Genomic DNA, 25,631 nt, shown 5'->3' on the forward strand with positions numbered 1-25,631 from the left:
AAGTGAACACTATTAAATTAACATCCGTGGGTATAAGTAAGTATTTCACTTATTTCTTTGCTGCATTTATCACTGATGAAGGGAAGGTTCTTATGAACTAACTCTGAAATTGGGTCCAATATGGTAATAACAGGATGTTTTAGAAGTTTCTGTTGGCTTTCTTCGAAACACATGCTTGTAGTGATAAATTACATGGTTATTGATGTTATGTCTATTTTTGGCATATTTTGGCATTAGAAATTTTTTCTTTTGCCCTTACTTATAAATTGTTTATAAATTTAACCTTTAAAGGGATTTTTTAATATGCTGGCCATTGAGAGAATTTTTTTCGAAAAATTTTATCCTACATTTGATGTTAATTTAATAGTGTTCACTTCCGGACTCTCCCACTTTACGAGTGTTTAAGAAGAGCACCTAGCCATAGAAACCATGCCAAGGCAGACATTGGAGCATGATGTAGTCCTTGAATTGATCAGATTCTGTTGAACTGTCCAACCCATGCCAGCATGGAAGATGGGTGTTGAAAGATGATGTCGATGATTTAACATACTTCACACACTGAGTTCTAATTCTCCAATTTATGCCCCCAAACCTATACCCACCAAATAGACCCCTCCCCCACTACAAGGCACACATGTACACACACAATCATGCACATGCATGTATATGCACACACACACACATACACATGCTTGTATGCATATTTGCACACACACACAGTCACAATCATGCACACGCAGGCACACATGCATGTATATATATACATACACACACAATTATGCACACGCAAACACACACACACACACTGGCACAAAACACAGAGGCCAGAAACACTGATTACCTGGTAAGTTGTGGGGTCCATTTGTAGTTGCATATGTACAGCTATGTTGTTATTTATGAAGTACAGAATGGCTGGAACTGCGAATGGAATACAAAACCAAAAAGATGGAACCTGGAAGCCAGTTTTCCAGCTGTCGATGGAAAATAAGGTTACAGAGATCACAATCTGAAACGAGAGAAAAACAGAGGAAATCAGTAAAACAATAGCTGACTCACATCATGTTGTTGTAGTTCATTGTCAGGTCAGCCAGCTGGCAGAGCTAGAGTGTATACTGCCCAGGACAACCCAGAGCCATCCCACTAACCTATACAGACTTATATAGCAGACCCCAAAATGCTACTTCCAGAAAAGCATTACCCAGGCTGGATGTTGGTCATGCTGGTGGAGGGAAACTAAAGCGACAAACAGAGTGGGAGTGAGTGACAGTCAGAGACACTAAATGCAGGTGAACTACAGTGAACTATCATTCACATAACATTCATAACTTATGTATATTATATATATTGAATAATGAGGGTGAATAAAATTATAGATCATCATCATTCATCATTGTTCGACCGTGGTTGAGACAATGGAATTTACTATGTTACGCCAGACTTCACGGTCCATCATAGCATTACGGAGGTCCTGTTGCTGGATGCCTGTATCCCTGGAGATTACATCAGGGTAGGAGTGTGTGCGCCCTCTGGTATTGCGAGTAGATGGCTTCCAGAGGAGAAGAGTAGAAATTACTTCTTTTTCAGCTCTACAACAATGTCCAGCAAACTGGACTCTCCTACCTTTCACAAGAGATGACACAGGTGGTAGTTTCCCATATATTTGTATACTGCCCAGGACAACACCAGAGTCATCCCACTACCCTTATTTTAACACCGAGCGACCTAGCACAATAAACCGGGGATACAAATTCATATTTATCCGTAAATATAAGAGAGCCAACTTTGAATATGTTAACTCTAGTGCTAGAAATAGCTCCACTGGTAGTCGCCAACGATAATTCCACATAGAAATAGCACTTTTCGGCGGGGAATTCGTAACTACAACCCTGAATGTAATTGACGAGACCACATGGTTAATCGTCGCCTGTATCGGTCTGATTAATTATATTGACAAATGTTGCTGACGAATCATAGACAATTATGTAAGTATAATCTGCATATTTTGTTAATGAGGAAACAATTGTACAACATTAATCCATTATTTGGTTGTATTTCAATTTCATAGCGTTGATTGTAGTGCTATTTCTATGTGGAATTATCGTTGGCGACTACCGGTGAAGCTATTTCTAGCACTAGAGTTAACATATTCAAAGTTGGCTCTCTTATATTTACGGATATATTATATATATATATATTTTCCCTTTGTGTTAGACTATTTTTACATGCTAGCCTTTCCTGATATTAGCCCCTTTTTCTTTTTCACAAAATAAAGGATGAGGACAGATGTTTAAAGAAGTGCTGAGCTCAAACTGTGGAGAGACAGACTCAGGAAGACATGGGACGAAGTAGTGAAGCATGGTCTTTGAACTTTGGGCCTCCTGGAGACAATGACTAGTGACCAAGGCCTTTGACGATATGCCATGCTTGAGATGACCCATCAAGCCAAGTGAAACTGTAGTTGTGGCCGATGCTGGTGTTACACAACTGTTAGCATTTTTGATGATATGCATATGCTATCATTATCATCATCGTTTAACGTCCGTTCTCCATGCTAGCATGGGTTGGACGGTTCGACCGGGGATCTGGGAAGCCAGAAGGCTGCACCAGGCTCCAGTCTTATCTGGCAATGTTTCTACAGCTGGATACCCTTCCTAACGCCAACCACTCCGTGAGTGTAGTGGGTGCTTTTTATGTGCCACCCGCACAGGTGCCAGGCGAGGCTGGCAACAGCCACGGTCGGATTGGTGCAATTTACGTGCCACCGGCACGGAAGCCAGTTGAGGCGGTGCTGGCATCGGCCACGATTGGGATAGTGCTTTTTACGTACCACCAGTCCAGAGGTCCTGGCATCTGCCGGGTGCCAGTCATAGGATTGGTTCAATTTCAATTTTGATTTCACTTGCCCCAACATGTCTTCGCAAGCAAGGGGGATCATATACATTATATACATGTGGTATGTGTGTGTGTGTGTGTGTGCGTGCAAATATGTATGTGCATGTGTGTGTGTGTGTGTGTGTGTGTATATATATATATATATATATTCTTTCTACTGGAGGTACAAGGCCTCAAATTTGGGGGAGAGGGGACTAGTCGATTACATCAACCCCAGTGTTTCACTGGTACTTACTTTTTAACCATGAAAGGATGAAAGGCAAAGCCGACCTCAGTGAAATTTGAACTTAGAACGTAGTGACAAGCAAAATACAGCTAAGCATTTTGTCCAGTGCGTGAACGATTCTGCCAGCTCACCTTAAAACATTCAAGCGAGGTCATTGCCAGTGCCGCTGGACTGGCTCCTGTGCAGGTGGCATATAAAAAGCACCATTTGAGCATGGCTGTTGACAGTACCGCCTGACTGGCCCTCATGTCGGTGGCACATAAAAGCACCTGCTACACTCTCGGAGTGGTTGGCGTTAAGAAGGGCATCCAGCTGTAGAAGCTCTGCCAGATCAGATTGGAGCCTAGTGCAGCCATAAGGTTCACCAGTCCTCAAATCGTCCAACCCATGCTAGCATGGAAAGCGGACGTTAAACGATGATGATAATGATGATATATACACACACACATCTTCTCTTTCTTGTAAACTCTCCCTCTCTCTGGCTGGGTAACCATGTACCTCCTCTATAGCAAGACACCTGTTTCTGCCTCTCTGTCACACTCTAATCTTTCATCATCTGACACAAGCTCACCTCTTCCAATGCCCCTTCCCCCCTCAAAGATTCCTTGTCTTGCAAATTACTTGGTGACCCTGCCAGTGCTGGTACCATGTAAAAAGCACCCAGTCCACACTGTAAAGTGGTTGGCATTTGGAAGGGCATCCAGCTGTAAAAACCATGCCAATACTGACTTCGCCTGTACTAGTGCCATGTAAAGAACATTCAGTCCACTCTGTGGTATGGTTGGTGTTAGGAAAGGCATCCATCCATAAAAACCATGCCAAAACAGAAATAGAAGCCTGGTGCAGTCTTCTGCTTGGCCAGTTCCTGTCAAACCATCTGATCCATGAGAGCATGGAAGGCAGACATTAAACGATGATGATGATAGAGAGAGAGAAAGAGAGAGAGAGAGAGAGAGAGAGAGAGAAAATAGGCTTTCTACAGTAGTTTCAAGCTACCAAATTCACTCATAAGTCATTGATTCACTTAGGACTATAGAAGACACCCAAGGTGTTTGCACAGTGGGATTGAACCCAGGACCATGTAGCCACTAAACGCAGTCGTTAACCAGCTAGCAAAGGCCTGCACGTATACACCACACACACACAGACACATCCACGTCTGTGTGTGTGTGTGTTAAGAGAGTTGTTGATTGGTTGAAGTATTGTGGAATACTTAGAAGACAGCATTAACCATTGTTAATAAGATTAACGACTTCATTGAAATGTTACCTTACTGCAGAAATAATTATTTCTAACGAAACTTTCAATACATTAGCGATTGTTATTAATGACGTTTAATGTCGCAATTAGAAAGACTTCGATAACGCAGTTTTATATGCATACATAATAAATGAAAATGCATGAGAAGCTGAGGCCAGTTGATTCCTGATTGAATTTGGTAGATGGAAGCTAGCCCATTGTCTATATATACATATATATATATATATAGGTTAGCAGTTGGAATAACCAAATAAAGGATAAGAATATCCATTTTACTACCAGTATAAATTACCTATATCAACCCTGGGCATACATATGCAAGCATATTATGCTCATAGGATACAGGCAATATCCTTTAAGGTGGTGAGCTGCCAGAAACGTTAGCATGCCGGGGCGAAATGCTTAGCGGTATTTCGTCTGCCGCTATGTTCTGAGTTCAAATTCCACCGAGGTTGACTTTGCCTTTCATCCTTTCGGGGTCGATTAAATAAGTACCAGTTATGCACCAGGGTCGATATAATCGGCTTAATCCGTTTGTCTGTCCTGGTTTGTCCCCTCTGTGCGTAGCCCCTTGTGGGCAGTAAAGAAATAGGATACAGGCAATAACAAAGATAAACAAGAGTTTATCAGAAATAACATTTTAATTAAGCAGAAAATGGAGAAATCTTGATCAACAACAATGGACTACCATCAATTATTATTTTTTCGTATTAAAAAATAATAATTGTTGTTGATCAAGATTTCTCCATTTTCTGCTAAATTAAAATTTTATATATATATATATATAATATATATATATACATAAATTGAGAAAATCTTGAATGCAATACAATAGCAGTGAAAACAGCTTTAGAAAATAGGGTAAAAACACCCGTATAAAAGGGAAGAAAATATTTTTTTCCCATCTATGAGAGTATTTTAACCAAATTTCCTAATGTTGCTTTCACATCTTATACTCTCACATTCAAGATTTTCTTAATTTCTAAATATATTTCATTCACTCAATGCTTCAATGTTTGTTCATCTGTATATGTGTCTGTGTGTATATATATATATGACTCACACAGAGTGTGCTCAGAAAGTATACAAATTTTTTCTACCTGCCAAATCTAATACTGCATGGGTAAAATGTTTTGCCCATGTAGCATGTTTTGCCTTCCTGCACATGCAGGAAAATTTTTGCCCTGGTTGGCCACATTAATTTGTTGGGTGTTTTGTCTAGGGCAGAAAAGTGTAGTGCATGCCTATCAGATTTTCATTTACACACAAAATGAGCAAATGCATTGAAAAACAATATTGCATCAAGTTTTGCCAAAAGCTAAAACCAACCAGAAGATACAGCAGGCCTTTGGCAGTGATGCCATGGCCAAAACTCAGATCAAGGAATGGTACAACAGCTTCAAACATGGCCACACCTCAGTGGAGAGCAAGACATGCTCAAGCAGGCCATCAATAAACTGAAACGAGGAGCCAATTGAGATGGTTTGCCGAATAGTCGTGGAAGACCATCATGTAACAATCCAGGAAATTACTCACAAAGTGGGAATAAGCATAAGATCAGTGTATTCCATTTTAATGGAGAATTTATGGACGTGGCGTGTCAGTGAAAAAATAAATTTGGATATTTTTGGGACACACCTCGTAATCCAAGCTTTTCTGGTTAAGAACAACATGCCACTTCCACTTATTCAACTGGCTCCCTATTCTCCCAACTTGGTACCATGTGATTATGGCTTTTACCCCCAACAGAAAACCACTCTGAACGGGAAGTGGTTTGAGTTGCGAGAGGAAATTATGAGAAAAGTGATGGCGGAGCTCCATATCATTCCAGAGGAGGTGTTCCAGAGGTTTTTACTAGCAATAGCTGAACCACTGGAGACGTCTGTGAATTTCCTAGGAGAGTATTTTGACAGCAATTAAACAAAATTTGTGAAATGTACAAAACTGCTTTTTTTTTTTATACCCAAAGGCTGAATAATTCTGCTAAATGCATTTCACACACACACACACACACAGGCGCTGTGCTAGAGAAAACTTACCAAACCGAAGCAAATAAGGAAGAACAGACATAAAATAATGACAATGCAGATGAAATACATGCAGATGCATGTGTGTGTGTGTGTGTGTGTGTGTGTGTGTGTGTGAGGGCGTGAGTGTGTAAATCAGTCAAAGTACTTGCTGACCAAAGAGACATGAACAGAAGATGTAGAAGACATCATAATGGACATTTTAAGTCTTCATTAACAGCATGTCACATCGGATTCATTAACTTAATGCAAGTCGCAACATGACTTTATTGTTTCTTCACAAAACTATACAAGACGAAATAGCTAAGTGCAAAAGCATTAGCGAAATATATTACTTGGCTCTGCCACAAATAAAGCCATGCAGCGCTGCAGCTGTTGCTGGTTAGCCGAAGTCAGCTCTGTTTAGGCAAACCAATAACAAAAAGATGGCTGATTATATTTAACTGTTTTTTTTTACTTGTTTTAATCGTTGGACTTATGGTCATGCTGGAGCACCTCATTGAAGAATTTTCGTCGAACGACTGGATCCTGGTGCTTATTAAGTCTGTTGATCATTTCAGCTGAACTAAGTTAAGGGGATGTAAACAGACCAACATTGGTTGTCAAGTGATGACGGTGAGAGAAAACATACATACACACGCATATATATGTGTGTGTGTGTGTGTGTATATATATATATATATATATATATATATATATATATATATGTGTGTGTGTCATCTTTTCTACTCTAGGCACAAGGCCCAAAATTTTGGGGGAGGGGGCCAGTTGATTAGATCGACTCCAGTACACAACTGGTACTTAATTTATTGACCTCGAAAGGATGTAAAGCAAAGTCAACCCCAGTGAAATTTGAACTCAGAATGTAAAGACAGACAAAACACAACTAAGCATTTCGCCTGGCGTGCTAACATTTCTGCCAGCTTGCCTTACATATATATATATATAATAAATATTCTTTTATTTGTTTCAGTTATTTGACTGCGGCCTTTAGTCAAACAAATTGCTCCCAGGACGTATTCTTTGTAAGGCTAGTACTTATTCTATCGGTTTCTTTTGCCAAACCGCTAAGTTATGGGGGACGTAAATAAACACACCAGCATCGGTTGTCAAGCAATGGTGAGGGGACAAATACAAACACAAAAACATACACACCCACACACATATATATATGAAATGGGCTTCAGTTTCTGTCTACCAGATCCACTCACAAGGCTTTGGTTGGCCTGAGACTATAGTAGAAGACACATGCCCAAGGTGCCATGCAGTGGAGCTGAACCCAGAACCATGTGGTTGGTAAGCAAGCTACTTACCATACAGCCACTCCTGTGCCTCTCTATATATAATGTATATATATATTCTCTTATTTGTTTCAACCATTTGACTGTGGCCATGCTGGAGCATTGCCTTTTAGTTGAACAAATCGACCCCTGAACTCATTTTTTGTAACCCTGGCACTTGTTCTGTTGTTCTCTTATGCCGAACCGCTAAGTTACAGGGACATAGGCACACCAACATCGGTTGTCAAGCGAAGGTGGTAGGACAAACAGAGACACAAAAGCACACACACACATACACATCATCATCATCATTTAACATCTGTTGTCCATGCTGGCATAGGCTGGACAGTTTGACTGGGCTGGCATGCTGGAAGGCTGCACCAGACTCCACTCTGACTTGGCATGATTTTCTATGGCTGGATGCCCCACCTCTCGCCAACCACTCCAAGAGTGAAATGGGTGCTTTGGCTTCTGTCAGTTTCTGTTAACCAAATCTACTCACAAGGATTTGGTTGGCCCGAGGCTAAAGTAGACGCCACTTGCTCAAGGTGCCACACAGTGGAACTGAACCCAGAACCAAGCTTCTTACGACACAACCACTCCTGCACCTATATATATATATATATATATATACACACACACACACACACATATATATATATATAATGACCTTCCGTTCTGTTTCTATCTACCAAAATTCCCTTGCAAGGCATAGGTTGGTTTGGAACTATAATAGAAGACATTTTCCCAAAGTGCTGCACAGCAGTACTGAACCTGAAACCAAATGGTTCCAAAGTGAGCTTCTTATCCCCACAGCCAAACTATTGTCCTAATGCATTCACCATTAACATCTCTAAGATGATATTCGGCAGCCATGAACAGTGACATCCTCCGACACTTTCAATCGTTTCTCTCCTCAGTAACCACCAGGTACATTAACAGCATCAAACACACTTCCAATTTCAGAAGACCTATAAGGGTCAAAGGTACTGGCCCCTTCTTACAGACTGAGCAAGTAAAAAAAAAACAACAACAAAAAAGGGTGGGGGTGGGACATCAGCATTACTATAGCAACAAAGTAAAACTATTCCTACCTTCATTATTTCTGTGATCAGAACCATTGATGAAGAACTAAAAGGAATTTTGCCATCTTTTTCACAGAGATGCACCAATACTGTATAAGATCCATATATGAACACCCTGGAAAAAAGAAAAAAACATCAACTGAAATTCAAAAACAGAATCAACGATAGAATAAGTACTAGGCTTACAAAGAATAAGTCCTGCGGTCAATTTGCTCGACTAAAGGCGGTGCTCCAGGATGGCCACAGTCAAATGACAGAAACAAGTAAAAGTAAAAGATATGTCTCTATATCCGTCTTTAAGGGGTTGACCCAGGAAGATGTCGGAAGAAGTGGTGAGAAAAGGTTCTCCGGACGCTGGGGCTCACTGAGGAAAATGACAAGGGACTGGGAGATGTGGTGATTTGCTATACTTGAGAAGACGCACCAAGCCAAGTAAAACCACTGTCTTCCACACAAGCAGGCTTGGCCTTTCAGGTGTTGATGCCACTTAAAAAGCCACCTGTGCCAGGTATGCGTTAATACGCCCCATGCCAGCGGCACATAAAAAGAATCACCCAGCACACTCTGTTAAGCGGTCGGCATTAGGAAGGGCAGCATCTAGCTGTAGAAACTGTGCCTCAACAGATGGCCAGAGTTGGGACAGCAGATGTATGATGATGATGATGAGGAGGAGGAGGAGGAGGGGGAAGGAGGATAGGGAGGATGTGGAGGAGGAGGAGGACACTAAACACTTGCAAAGCTATCCTTTATTTATGTCCATTAACTTAGTAATTTCACAAACGGAGATCAAAAGGACCAACCTAAAAAGAGAAAGAACATCTATGAACATTTTGCTGAAAACATGGACATGAAGGGGTTTAACACTAAAATGTGTAAAATAAACAAAGAAATAAATTACTACCTAATTTTACTGTCAGGTAAAGCAAAATAATTGATGTCTTTTTCCTCTGTATTCTGTGTTCGTATTCTTCATGGTTGACAAAATCATCATCATCATTTAACGTCTGCTTTCCATGCTAGCATCGGTTGGACGATTTGACTGAGGTCTGGTGAACCAGACTCCAATCTGATCTGGCAGAGTTTCTACAGCTGGATGCCCTTCCTAACGCCAACCACTCCGAGGGTGTAGTGGGTGTTTTTACGTGCCACTGGCATGCAGGGGGTTAACAGTAAAATAACCAAAGAAATAAATTACTACTTAATTTTACTGTCAGGTAAATTGATGTCTTTTTCCTCTGCATTCTGTGTTCATATTCTTTATGGTTGACAAAATGTTTATTAGATTAGAACGTTATCCCTTGAGAACCCAAGAGAAATTCTAAAGAAAAGATTTACTTACCCAAAAAGAAGCATAATCCGCCAAAGGCATCCATTAACAAGTTCTTTGCCATTCTTCTCATCTCCTGATAGTGGAATATTAACAGTTGTATCCTGCAAGATATTCCAAGAGATATTCATTTCAGAATGTTAAACCAAACATTGAATCAAATGATACATATATATGTAATTGATTTCTTTCAGTTTCTGTCTACAAAATCAACTCACAAAGCTTTGGTTGGTCTGAGGCTATAGCAGAAGACACATGCCAAGTCACCACACAGTGGTACTGAACCAAGGACCATGTGTTTTGGAACAAAGTTTCTTACCAGACAGCCACACCTGCACCTATGTATGTGTGTGTTTGTGAGTGTGTGTGTGTGTGAGTGTATGGGTGTATATATGTATGCATGTATATATGTGTACATATTACATGTATATCTATACATATATACCTACACATGTACATGTATACATATACATCTATACATATACTTGTATATATATATTTTGTGCAGATGTATACACACACACACACACACACACACACACACCACACACACACACACACATATATATATATACACATATACAAGATATATATATATATTATATACATGCATGTATGTATATATGTATGTATGCCTGTATATATGTGAGATAAGTTTCACTTTAATAGTTTCAGTATTAAAGTGAAAATATCTGACATTACAATAGAGATGTTATTGTTTGGCTTTTGACACATAATACTGAAATAGTGGAGGAGATATGATATTGCTCTGAGCTCGCACTAGGCAAGAAGTTAAAAATATTTTTGGCCTATGACACTACACGAGTAAAATTTGAATGAAATTGGTTGTGTAGTTCTCAAGTTTTAGGGATTCACACAGACAGACAGACATTCTCATCTTTATATATATAGATTGAAAATTTATGAATTTTCACGGAGGCCTTGCCCCCTTAAAGCCATCTCAAATTGAAACTGAACATACTGCATTATACCCATCCTTATGCATTGATTTTTATATAATAGATATAGAGATATGAATATGCACATATACATACATGTATGTATGTGTTTGTATGGGTGTATATACGTATGCATGTATATCTATACATATACATCTATATCTATATACATCTATACATATACATATATACATGTATATATATGTATATATATATATATACATTAATATATATACATTTGTGCAGATGTATACATATATATATATATATATATATATATACATATAATTATATAATATATACATTATAATTGTATGTATATATGTATGTCTATATATGTGAGATAAGTTTCACTTTAATAGTTTCAGTATTAAAGTGAAAATATCTGACATTATAATAAATATTGTTTGGCTTTTGACACATAATACTGAAATAGTGGAGGAGATATGATATTGCTCTGAGCTCGCACTAGGCAAGAAGTTAAAAATATTTTTGGCCTATGACACTACATGAGTAAAATTTGAATGAAATTGGTTGTGTAGTTCTCAAGTTTTAGGGATTCACACAAACAGACAGACATTCTCATCTTTATATATATAGATTGAAAATTTATGAATTTTCATGGGGGTCCTGCCCCCTTTAAGCCATCTCAGATTGAAACCGAACATACTGCATTATACCCATCCTTATGCATTGCATCTAAGCTCCAAATATCATAAAAGATCCATTCAGTAAATTTTGGTCCATGAAATTGTATGAAACACACAGCATTACCCTTCTCCCTAGGCTGGGATTTTATGCTCTAAATTTCATCAGGATTGGTGCAGTAGTTTTCGAATGTATAAGTAACACATGAACACACATAAAGACATTGACTTTTATATAATAGATATGAATATGCATATATACATACGTGTATGTGTGCGTGTGTATTATACACACTCACACACAGACACACACACACACACACACAAAGAGATTGATAGATACAACTGAGTTGGCAAACAAAAGTATGAGAAACTGTCTAGTGCTTTTTTTTATTTTGATAAGCCTGGTATTCTATCAGTTTCTTCTTGTCAAACCAGTAAGCTATGGGGGTGTAAATAAACAAACAGCAGTTGTGAAGCAGTGATGAGGGAGAAACACAGAGACAAAGACACACACATACACTTACATATATACATAAATAAATATAGAATTGATTTCTTTCAGTTTCTGTCTACAAAATCCACTCACAAGGCTTTGGTTGGTCTGAGGCTATAGCAGAAGGCACATGCACAGTGGTACTGAACTGAGGACCATGTGTTTTGGAACGAAGTTTCTTACCACACAGCCACACCTGCACCAATGTTTGTGTGTGTGTGTGTGTATGGGTGTATATATGTGTAGATATTACATGTATATCTATACATATACATATATACATGTATATATGTAGGGAGAATTTACGAAAAAACAAAAGTCGAAGACAGGTGGTGTACAAAGCAAACAGATGTATTAGTATAACGCTCAGGAATAGAAAAAGTCTTTTACGTTTCGAGCCTATGCTCTTCTACAGAAAGGGACACAGAAAAAACAAGGAGAGAAAAAAAATGTGTGTAGTGGCTAACAATCTATCATGGTGTGTGACCCTCGGACATAAGGGTCACACACCATATATTAGCCAACCGAATATGGCTAGGGACAGGGCAGGGTGGTGGGGGTGTTACTGTTGCATTTAGCCCCAGGCGAACATCAACGTCACCAGATAGGCCTGACGCCATCACGGCGTCCTTTATCTTGCAAAGGGAGATCACCCACCAAGAAGCCGATACCACACACGGACCTAGGTTTCAAGGTGTGTTGCCTATTATCAACGTGTGGTAGGCATCGCTTCTCGATGAACGACCAACTTTGCAAGATACATATAAGGATTTTCAAGTAAATACATTTACTGATTTCGAAAATCCGTTCGACAGCAATAATAATTCTCTAAATGAGATATAGACAGTGACTGCTCCGCCTGGGGCTAAATGCAACAGTGACACCCCCACCACCCTGCCCTGTCCTAGCCATATTCGGTTGGCTAATATCCCTTATATTACGGAGCAGTCACTGTCTATATCTCATTTAGAGAATTATTATTGCTGTCGAACGGATTTTCGAAATCAGTAAATGTATTTACTTGAAAATCCTTATATGTATCTTGCAAAGTTGGTCGTTCATCGAGAAGCGATGCCTACCACACGTTGATAATAGGCAACACACCTTGAAACCTAGGTCCGTGTGTGGTATCGGCTTCTTGGTGGGTGATCTCCCTTTGCAAGATAAAGAACGCCGTGATGGCGTCAGGCCTATCTGGTGACGTTGATGTTCGCCTGGGGCTAAATGCAAGTGACACCCCCACCACCCTGCCCTGTCCCTAGCCATATTCGGTTGGCTAATATCCCTTATATTACGGAGCAGTCACTGTCTATATCTCACTTAGAGAATTATTATTGCTATATATATATACATCTATATATATACATTTGTGCAGATGTATACATATATACATACACACACACACACATACATATATTATCATCATCATCGTTTAACGTCCGTTCTCCATGCTAGCATGGGTTGAACGATTCGACCGGGGATCTGGGAAGCCAGAAGGCTGCACTAGGCTCCAGTCTTATCTGGCAATGTTTCTACAGCTGGATGCCCTTCCTAATGCCAACCACTCCGTGAGTGTAGTGGGTGCTTTTTACGTGCCACCTGCACAGGTGCCAGGCGAGGCTGGCCGTTGCCAGCCTCGCCTGGCAACGGCCACGGTCGGATTGGTGTATTTTACGTGCCACCGGCACGGAAGCCAGTCGAGGCGGCCCTGGCATTGGCCATATATATATATATCATAATTATAATATATATATATATTATGTATATATATATACATAATATATATATATTATAATTATGTTTGTATGTTTGTATATATGTGAGATAAGTTTCACTTTAATAGTTTCAATATTAAAGTGAAACTCTGACATTACAAAGTGAAAATATCTGACATTACAATAGAGATGTTATTGTTTCGTTTTTGACATGTAATACTGACATAGTGGACGAGATATGATATTGCTCTGGGCTCCACCTACCAAATCCACTCATAAGGTTTTGGTTAGCCCAAGGCTATAGTAGAAAACACCTGCCCAAGGTGTCACACAGTGGGACTGAACCCAGAACCATGAAAGCCTTTTACCTCACAGCCACTCCTGTGCCTATTGTAAATAAATAAATATAAACATTTTCAATATCAACTGGTATAAAAATTCATGGTTGTCAACAAGTAGAAGTGAAGTGGAGTGGCATGGAATTTGTAGAATTTCTCTTTGAGGATGCTTGTCAAGCCTTGAAACATTTATGGATGCCTAAGACGATCAGGTTGGGTGCATAAAATATGAGGTGAAGTGGAGAGTCCACACTAAGTAAGGGAGTAAGGGGAGGAGGGCGTTGTTCTCTCAAGAAAGCGTATAAAACAGGTGAGTAAAAATAACTGGAGGTTAGATGTGGACAGTGGAATCAAAAGAACCAGTTTAATGATATTCAAGGAGTTTTATCTTGTTCTTCCTAGATGTATGATGTAGTTTTAATTTAAGACAGAGAGAAAAATGAAAGATGGGGTTAAAATATTAACCCTCTAGCATTTAAATCGGTTATGTCCAGCCCAAATATTCTCCCATTTTATGATCAAACTGGCCAGATCTGGTCTCTAACACCGAAACTACAATTAATTCAAAACAATGAAAACAAATAATTTTTGCGTTTGACAGAGTTATGTGAAAGCTAAAGAATTAAACTAATTTTTAGAATCGCCCTCTCTTTTACTCTTTTACTTGTTTCAGTCATTTGACTGCGGCCATGCTGGAGCACCGCCTTTAGTCAAGCAAATTGACCCCAGGACTTATTCTTTGTAAGCCTAGTACTTATTCTATCGGTCGCTTTTGCTGAACTGCTAAGTTACAGGGGACGTAAACACTCTAGCATCGGTTGTCAAGCAATGTTGGGGGGACAAGCACAGACACACAAACACACACAGACAAATATATACATATAAATATATACGACAGGCTTCTCTCAGTTTCCGTCCACCAAATCCATTCACAAGGCCCTGGCCGGCCCGAGGCTACAGCAGAAGACACTTGCCCAAGGTGCCACGCAGTGGGACCGAACCCGGAACTATGTGGCTGGTAAGCAAACTACTTACCACACAGCCTCTCCTGCGCCATTTAAACATTTCTAGACCAATTGCACCCCTTCTCCTTCTCACACAAAAACACAAAACTCACACATAGAAAGAAACAGATATATACACTCACATAACATAATTGTCAAATACAAAACACAGGTGTTTCTCAAGAATATGTTTTCTCATTCACTCTTCTACATAACTTTATTTACCTCATACACTGGAGACATCACAGTTAATACTCTCTAGCAGTTCCCAACGACATTACTGCACAAATAACTTCAATGCAATAAAAACTGCATAAAAATCTGGCTCCAAATAAGCAGACTAAAAGTAGCACCTACCAAGCTGACCGTCTTCCTTCTTGGCAATAGCACCATAAACTGATATATGATACAACACCATCGCTAACAAAAACATACCACATACAACACACAAGACAAAAATAACAGTTATTACATACACTAGCAGTATAGCCCAGCATTGCTCGGGCTTGTTTTCTTTAGAATAGGAATTTTTGAAAAGCAAAAATTTTGCATTATGTAGCTTGTTATTCTCTTTAAGTGAACATTTTTCTGATTGAAATACACTGAAAAATGGCGACACAGCAGCAAAAAAAAAACGTAAAAAATAGGGATTTTCATAGAAAAAAAGCACCTTTATGATGTAAATAATTTTTGGTCTTAACATGGTCCAATTTGAATTTTTTCTTCTATGGAAGGAAGAGCAAGCCTTCTTCTATCATACTCTCAATTTTGGTCAACTTGCGCCGCAGGGTCTCGGAGGAGATAGTGTTAGTTGAAGGCTACCAAACCTTCCATACACAGACAACTTCAGCTTTATATATAGAGAGATTATTCAAAAGAAACTTTAAAAAAACAACAAAGCAATGCATCTATGCACTTAAACCACTCACAAGCAACACATTTTCTTAACTGAAAGGAACACCAGCACATGTACAGGAAACATCAAATCCACCATGGAATAATAGTTGCCCCATTTCAGTAACAAATTACAAGCTACACGCCACTCCCACCCACCCAAGCGGTACAGTTTGCATTATCACAGAACTGCACACAGACCACCCAGGGTATAAACTAACTTCACTCCAAAATGACATTTCTGGGACACAATCAAGGAATAAACTGCCTGCCTTTATATGTTCAACTTATGAAAAACGTCCTAGCAACATATACAATGACACTATCTTCAAAACTTCAAAACGCAGTCCAAATAATTACAGTATTAATATCAGCAGTATTAATGAACTCATTAACTGTGTTGGTATGTTAATGATTAGTTCAGAAGAACAACAATTCTCATTCTTCAAATTGTCATCGTCATGGTTGAGCATGTGTACATGTTTATGTATATATATATATATACTTTATTTTAAGCAGCAGAAAATTCAACAAAATCTGTTACTCTGAGTTTCTCGTTGCCGTTCATCAGACAGTTTTTGCTAGAATGGAACTTATATATTAATTCAATCTATACTCTTACAAACGCTACACCTTTAAAAAGAAATGGACTTGTTTGATTGGCCCCTTAGAAAAAACGGTCAATCAAACAAGTCCATTTCTTTTTAAAGGTGTAGCGTTTGTAAGAGTATAGATTGAATTAATATATAAGTTCCATTCTAGCAAAAACTGTCTGATGAACGGCAACGAGAAACTCAGAGTAACAGATTTTGTTGAATTTTCTGCTGCTTAAAATAAAGCATATTACTCTACCACTGGTATTTGAGTACTCTTTTTTCCACCTTGTTTCACATTTATGTGTTTACTCCGGTATATATATATATATATATATATATATATATAATATATATATATATATATAATATATATATACATGTGTATACACACACACACATACACACACACACACAAAATTAATAAAAACAGCTAAGTTGATGTATATATACCGTATGTATTCATGTAAAAAGTTGAATCTTTTAGGCCATTTTTGAAGGTCAAATTCATGGGGGTCAACTATAACATGGATACTACTTTTGAGGGGCTGAAATTCAAGCTAGAAGCAGAGTTTCTACAGCTGGATGCCCTTCCTAATGCCAACCACTCCGAGAGTGTAGTGGGTGCTTTTATGTGCCACCCGCACGAGGGCCAGTCAGGCAGTACTGGCAAGGGCCACACTTATGTGCCACCTGTACAGGAGCCAGTCAAGCGGCACTGGCAACGACCTCGCTCGAATGTTTTTTCACATGCCACCAGCACAAGTGCTTGTAAGGTGACACAGGTAACGATCACGCTCGAATGGTGTTTTTAATGTGCCATTGGCACGGAGGCCAGCTTGTTGCTCAGGCAACAATCTCACTATATATATATATATATATATATATATATATATTACTCTTTACTCTTTTACTTGTTTCAGTCATTTGACTGCGGCCATGCTGGAGCACCGCCTTTAGTCGAGCAAATCGACCCCGGGACTTATTCTTTGTAAGCCCAGTACTAATTCTATCGGTCTCTTTTGCCAAACCGCTACGTAACGGGGACATAAACACACCAGCATCGGTTGTCAGGCAATGCTAGGGGGACAAACACAGACACACAAACACACACACAACATACATACATATATATATATATAATATATATATATATATATATATATATATACATATATACGACAGGCTTCTTTCAGTTTCCGTCTACCAAATCCACTCACAAGGCATTGGTTGGCCCGGGGCTATAGCAGAAGACACTTGCCCAAGATGCCACGCAGTGGGACTGAACCCGGAACCATGTGGTTGGTTAGCAAGCTACTTACCACACAGCCACTCCTGTGCCTTATATATATATATATATATATATATATATATATATATATATTATATATATAATATTATATATATAAATGTAAGATCCAAGGATCACGTAGTAGGAAGAAAGTTAGCTTTGAGCAATCCATAGTGAATATAAAAAAACAACTTTTAGGAACAATAGTGGTTTATTGAGATGGAAGGTTACATATTTTTTCTTTTATTGAAAAAAAGTTCTTTTTATATTCCTCAGTAGGCAACCAGGGTTGCTGAGTGTGCAAAAATGAATACATGAGTTACAGAATAGAGCATAGAAATCTGAGCTACATGTGCTTCATAGCGAGTGGAACCCCAGAAATGGTAAAATCCAAGTGAGGTGTGTACTGCTGGCTATTTTTCAGGCCAAGGATATCTTGATCAGATTAAAGGCTACCTTGTCGCAAGGAGGTACATGTTGACACAAAGATTCAATCAGAATGTGTGGAGGGCACAGTATGTGAAGGGTATATAAATAAGGGGAGAAATAAGTAATAGAAGGGAAGAAGAGAAAGAAGAATAAATAAAATAAAATATTGGGGAGTAAGGAAAAAGAGGAATTGGATGGGTCGGTGGTAGATAATATAGTAGTTTTAGCTTAATCACAGAATTCAGTAATGGAATTGGCATTTGAACAGAAGAGAAATTAAAGGGAAGAGGGAGAAATAATTTTGGTCCTGGAGAACAAAAAAAAAAAGTATGTATGAATAAAGCAAGGTAGGGTGGGGAGTTTAAGCTCCTAATTTATGTTCAAAAAGCATAAATTGGTACAAGAAAAGAAAAACACAGGAGCCAGTTTAGCGGCACTGGAAATGACCTTGCTCAAATGTTATCTTTCATGTGCCACCGGCACAAGTACTAGTTAGGCGACGCAGGTAACGATCGCACTCGAATGGTGTGCTTTACGTGATACAATTCCCTGCTACCACCTATATATATATATATATATATATATATATATATATATACACGCATTTTTTTCTCTCCTTGTTTTTTCTGTGTATCTTTCTGTCGAAGAGCGTAGGCTCGAAACATAAAAGACTTTTTCTATTTCTATTCCTGAGTGCTATACTAATACATTTGTTTGTTTGTACTCCACCTGCCTTCGTCTTTTGTTTATTTTCGTAAACTTTCCTTTTATATATATATATCATCATCTTTTAATGTCCACTTTCCATGTTGGCATGGACGACTTGAGTGAGGACTGGTGAGTCAAAGGCTGCACCAGTCTCAATCTGGTCTGGCAAAGTTTCTACAGTTGGATGCCCTTCCTAACACCAACCGCTCCAAGAGTGTAGTTGGTGCTTTTTACATGCCACCGCACAAGGGCGAGTCAGGCAGTTCTGGCAATGGCCACGCTCACGCTCAAAAGGTGTTTTTACATGCTACCTGCACAGGAGCTAGTCCAGTGGCACTGGCAATGACCACGCTCAAATGTTGCTTTTCACACGCCACCAGCACATGTGCAGGTAAGGCGATGCTGGCAACGATCATGCTCGAATGGAGCTTTTCATGTGTCACAGACACGGGAGCCAGTCCATGGCCCTGGCAACGATCATGCTTGGATGTGCTTTTAATGTTCCAATGGCACGAGTGCCAAGCACATGGTACTGTCATTGGCCACATCAGCAATTTTGATTTTGATTTGATTTTGATTTTACTTGCCTCAATAGGTCGTCACAAGCAAGGTTTATTGTCCAATGAATGAGGGGTGCTCGTAAGTGGGCTGGTCACACCCACTGGCATAGGCCATGGGCTATGGCCTCACTTGGCTTGTCGGGTCTTCTCAAGCACAGCATATAAGATCCAGGGATCAAGGTTTAGGAAAAAAGTTAACTGCAACCAATTTGTAGTAAATATAAAAAGCCCTTTCAGGGACAATAGTGGTTTACTGAGACAGATACTCTTTACTCTCTCTTTTACTCTTTTACTTGTTTCAGTCATTTGACTGCGGCCATGCTGGAGCACCGCCTTTAATCGAGCAACTCGACCCCGGGACTTATTCTTTTTGTAAGCCCAGTACTTATTCTATCGGTCTCTTTTGCCGAACCGCTAAGTAACGGGGACATAAACACACCAGCATCGGTTGTCAAGCAATGCTAGGGGGACAAACACAGACACACAAACATGCACACACATACATATATATATATATACATATATACGACAGGCTTCTTTCAGTTTCTGTCTACCAAATCCACTCACAAGGCATTGGTCGGCCTGGAGCTATAGCAGAAGACACTTGCCCAAGATGCCACGCAGTGGGACAGAACCCGGAACCATGTGGTTGGTAACAAGCTACTTACCACACAGCCACTCCTGCGCCTGGATGGTTGTAGATTTTTCGTATCAAAGTACAATAAGCTGAAAAAAGTTTTTTTTCATATTTCACAGTAGGCAACCAGCGTTGCTGGGTGTGCGAAAAAGAATGCAAGTGTTACAGAATTGAGTAGATAAGATCTGGGCTACATATGATTCATAGCAAGCGGAACCTCAGATGTGATAAATATCCAAGTGAGCTGTATACTGCAGGCTAATCTTTGGGCCAAGAATATCGTGATTAGATTAAAGGCTACATTGTAGCTAGGAGATACATGTTGACACAAAAATTCAACCAGAATGCATGGAGGGCACAATATGTAAAGGGTATATAAATGAGGGGAGAGATAGGGACACCATATTTACAGTATTTATTTAACGTGTATTTGGACATTTAAAACCCTCCCTGTACTGTTAACAACCCATCCATTACTGTAGTCTATTAATAACAGGGACAACTGTTAAGCAATAACACTTAAGATTTTAAAACAGGCCAGATTACAAAATAGAATGTTGTGATTCGTCGTCTCTCTCTCCATTGCACCAATCACAGCCCGTCTTAAGTTCAAATACCCTTGTATATGCTTTTTTGCTATTTTATGCTTGTTTTGTTGTTCCTAGACTAGGAAATAATATTTATTATTATTTTAATGGATTTAATGAAAAATTTTAGATGTTCATATATATCATCATCGTTTAACGTCCGGTTTCCATGCTAGCATGGGTTGGATGGTTCAACTGGGGTCTGGGAAGCCAGAAGGCTGCACCAGGCCCAGTCTGATCTGGCAGTGTTTCTACGGCTGGATGCCCTTCCTAATGCCAACCACTCCAAGAGTGTAGTGGATGCTTTTTACGTGCCACCTGCACAGGTGCCAGACGAGGTTGGCAAATGGCCACAATCGGATGGTGCTTTTTACGTGCCACCGGCACAAAAAATCTGCGAAGTCGTGAATCTGCGATAGTTGAATCGCAAAGTAGCGAGGGATCACTGTACTCTATTTCTGTGTCTTCCACACAGCTTGCCAGCAGAATAGGAACAAGTAATATATAAATGTAAGATCCAGAGATCGAAGTATAGGAAGAAAGTTAGCTTCAAGAAATCTGTAGTAAATAAAAAGAAACAACAACCTTCAGGATCAATAGTGGTTTATTGAGATGGATGGTTGTGGATTTTTATTGTATCGAAGTATGATAAACTGAAAAAAGTTCTTTTTAATATTTCATGGTAGGCGACCAGGGTTGCCAGGTGTGTGATTAAGAAAAGAGTTAAGAAATGGAGTAGATAAGATCCGGGCTACATATGTTTCACAGTTAGCAGAACCTCAGAAGTAGTAAATATATCCTCTTCAGGCAAAAGTTATCTTGATTAAATGAAACTTTACATTAAATGCGAGTGAATCAGAAAGGAATGCAATTTTTATTTGCATTGCAATCTGATTTACTCTTGTATGCGTGTATGTAAAAAGATTATATACAATGTACAGAATATGGAACTTGTGGTAAATGACACTCACTCCCCAAAACAGTATCATCCAGCTTCGACCTTAACATGCAAACAACACTGCAGCTGGGAAGCATAAATCATGGGACTATCTTCAAAATCCTGTTGTCAACTGGAAATATCTACTAAGTTTTGCCTTAAATTAACCCTTTAATTACTGTATTTATTTTGAGGTGCTCTGTGTTTCTTTCAATTACTTTAAATATAACAAACAATTTACTAAAATAACTTTGTTATCATTCAGCTGGTGTTAGGAACATAAATTGTGACTAAGGATTTGGTGGAAGATTTTAATTCAAAACTTATGAAAACAAGACTTTTGTACTCAGAGCCAGAGCCAGTTTCAGCCAGGTTGGTAACAAAAGGGTAAGGAAAGGACACATTTGATACTGTAGCCTTACACATATCACCAAGACAATGAACGGATGATCACAGCTAGAAGGCCTGGAACACCTTTACACACAGCTCCATTCATTCATAGTTCAGCTGGAGCTAATTGGTAACAAAATATGCTAGCACAGCAACTTAATGACCAAACTACAATCTGTACTTTTTTTTTTGTAATTATTTTTGTTATTATTGTTACTAGCATCATGCACACAGCTAATTGTATGATGGACCCAAATAGAACTCCTACAATTACTCCAGCATTTGGAGACAATTAGCAGCTTTATCCCTTGTCCCACCCCCATCCCTACCCACTCTCATCCCATCCCATCCCATCTCACCTACACCTAACTAAAAATATGCTGTCACACACATTGACCTCAATCAATGGCATAGTGCTAATAACAGTGCTCCAGCTTGACTTTAACTATAATAGATAATGAGTCAGTGAAGGGGCTGCCTCAACACTGTCACTCAAGTTGCTAGAAATAGTGGCCAGTACTCTCATAAAGCATTACTCATCATCATCATTATCATCGTTTAGCGTCCGCTTTCCATGCTGGCATGGGTTGGATGGTGCAACTGGGGTCTGGGAAGCCAGGAGGCTGCACCAGGCCCAGTCTGATCTGGCAATGTTTCTACAGCTGGATGCCCTTCCTAACGCCAACCACTCCATGAGTGTAGTGGGTGCTTTTTACGTGCCAGACGAGGCTGGCAAACGGCCACGATCGGATGGTGCTTTTTACGTGCCACCGGCATGGAAGCCAGTCGGGGCGGCGCTGGCAACGGCCACGTTCAGATGGTTCTCTTATGTGCCACCGGCACTGGTATCACAGCTACAATTTCCATTGATGTTGATCGATTTTGATTTTGATTTTCACTTGCCTCAACAGGTCTTCACAAGTAGAGTTTTGTGTCCCAAGAAGGAAAGGTATGCATAAGTGGAAAAGAAGGATAGATGGAATAATGTAGTTCAGGGTTAGCTGTTCCTGAAAAAATTGAAAATTATTCTATGTATGCACCATATTTCCTGTTATTACGAATACTAGCAAAAGTATGCTTTCAAAGGTATCTCTCATGATCGGTAACAGTCTTGTATTTGTATGTGTGTGATATCTACGTGTGTGTGTGTGCGTGTGTCTGTGCACGTGTCATATATATGTATGTATATATTTGTGTCATGTGTGTGTATATATATATATATATATATATATATATATATAAAAGGGCTTAGTAAAATAAATTACTTTGCCACATACTGAACTCATTAGAAATAGTAGCCAAAAAAAACTTTTTTAAAACTATTTCTAATACTTAAAGAAAATCTCTCTCATATAGTGTTTGCTCAATTCAACTCACGAAAGTATGGGGGTAAAGACATTAAAAAATCAAATGCAAAGGTTATTTGAGAACGTACGTTTCTAGATTAGTCAAATCGACATTTCTTTCGTCAGCTCATCTAGAAACGTACGTTCTCAAATAACCTTTGCATTTGATTTTTTAATGTCTTTACCCCCATACTTTCGTGAGTTGAATTGAGCAAACACTATATGAGAGAGATTTTCTTTAAGTATTAGAAATAGTTTTAAAAAAGTTTTTTTTGGCTACTATTTCTAATGAGTTCAGTATGTGGCAAAGTAATTTATTTTACTAAGCCCTTTTATATAATGTAATAATTTGAATTCGCCTTAAATGGTCCCTTTGCATACTGAATACTTGGTGAAATTGATTAATAATTAATTAATTTTACCCTCAATTGTTGAAATTATAATTCATCTCTCTCTATTTAATGCTTCGGATTTTACCGAAAAAGCATAGTGTTTGCTGATTTTAACCCACGCTGGTGGAAAGGGGAGAGCAGAAATTCTTCGCTTGCATATCTTGAATTTGCTGGCACTGATAGTTCGAGCAGATCTTCAGAAGCGATAAGAAGCCGAAAGGGTATGCTCCCACTTTCAGTGTTTTCAAATCCAAACCAAGGAGTTCTGAGCTGACGAAAGAAATGTCGATTTGACTAATCTAGAAACGTACGTTCTCAAATAACCTTTGCATTTGATTTTTTAATGTCTTTACCCCCATACTTTCGTGAGTTGAATTGAGCAAACACTATATGAGAGAGATTTTCTTTAAGTATTAGAAATAGTTTTAAAAAAGTTTTTTTTGGCTACTATTTCTAATGAGTTCAGTATGTGGCAAAGTAATTTATTTTACTAAGCCTTTTATATAATGTAATAATTTGAATTCGCCTTAAATGGTCCCTTTGCATACTGAATACTTGGTGAAATTGATTAATAATTAATTAATTTTACCCTCAATTGTTGAAATTATAATTCATCTCTCTCTATTTAATGCTTCGGATTTTACCGAAAAAGCATAGTGTTTGCTGATTTTAACCCACGCTGTGGAAAGGGGAGAGCAGAAATTCTTCGCTTGCATATCTTGAATTTGCTGGCACTGATAGTTCGAGCAGATCTTCAGAAGCGATAAGAAGCCGAAAGGGTATGCTCCCACTTTCAGTGTTTTCAAATCCAAACCAAGGAGTTCTGAGCTGACGAAAGAAATGTCGATTTGACTAATCTAGAAACGTACGTTCTCAAATAACCTTTGCATTTGATTTTTTAATGTCTTTACCCCCATACTTTCGTGAGTTGAATTGAGCAAACACTATATGAGAGAGATTTTCTTTAAGTATTAGAAATAGTTTTAAAAAAGTTTTTTTTGGCTACTATTTCTAATGAGTTCAGTATGTGGCAAAGTAATTTATTTTACTAAGCCCTTTTATATAATGTAATAATTTGAATTCGCCTTAAATGGTCCCTTTGCATACTGAATACTTGGTGAAATTGATTAATAATTAATTAATTTTACCCTCAATTGTTGAAATTATATATATATATATATATATATATATATAATATATATATATATATATATATATAAAGTCAAATATAAGTTTAAGAATTAATGTTTAGAAAATAAATGTTAAAGACAGCATCGGAACATTATTTCAGAGTAAATCCCAGGTCATGCGTCTGCAGAGCATATTCATCATTTATGGCTACTGGGGGCATCATCAGCGATACTTAGCAGACATTGATGTAATAATTCCAGGACATCCAAGATGGACGTAAGGTATATATTAAAGATAAACAGAGACCTAACAATTGCCAATATTTTGTGTGAGTGACATGTGCATAAACATATGCATTGATACATGCATTTTCTGCGATTGATATATGCACACGATGCATAAATGTAAATATATATTGTCTTTATGCAACTTTAAACATTCATAACCTTGAATGTATACAAGAGAAACACACTATAAACC

The 25,631-nt window shown here is 38.6% G+C and overlaps 1 protein-coding gene across 6 annotated transcripts in view; it reads right to left on the minus strand.

Annotated features, from left to right (window-relative positions):
• LOC115218040 (probable UDP-sugar transporter protein SLC35A4) overlaps positions 1 to 25,631 on the minus strand; it is a 192,021-nt gene that overhangs the window by 22,175 nt on the left and 144,215 nt on the right. For all 6 annotated transcript variants that reach the window (XR_005001440.1, XM_029787792.2, XM_029787794.2 and 3 more), the window contains 3 exons: positions 10,110 to 10,201; positions 8,780 to 8,885; positions 842 to 1,006 (listed from right to left, as the gene is read on the minus strand). Coding sequence is in view for 5 of the 6 variants with exons in the window: in XM_029787792.2 (XP_029643652.1) it covers positions 842 to 1,006; positions 8,780 to 8,885; positions 10,110 to 10,201 (363 nt within the window). In the remaining variant the exon portion in view is untranslated. The remainder of the gene's footprint in view (positions 1 to 841; positions 1,007 to 8,779; positions 8,886 to 10,109; positions 10,202 to 25,631) is intronic.

Source organism: Octopus sinensis, linkage group LG12 (genome assembly GCF_006345805.1).
Source record: "Octopus sinensis linkage group LG12, ASM634580v1, whole genome shotgun sequence".
Taxonomy (NCBI): Eukaryota; Metazoa; Mollusca; class Cephalopoda; order Octopoda; family Octopodidae; genus Octopus; species Octopus sinensis.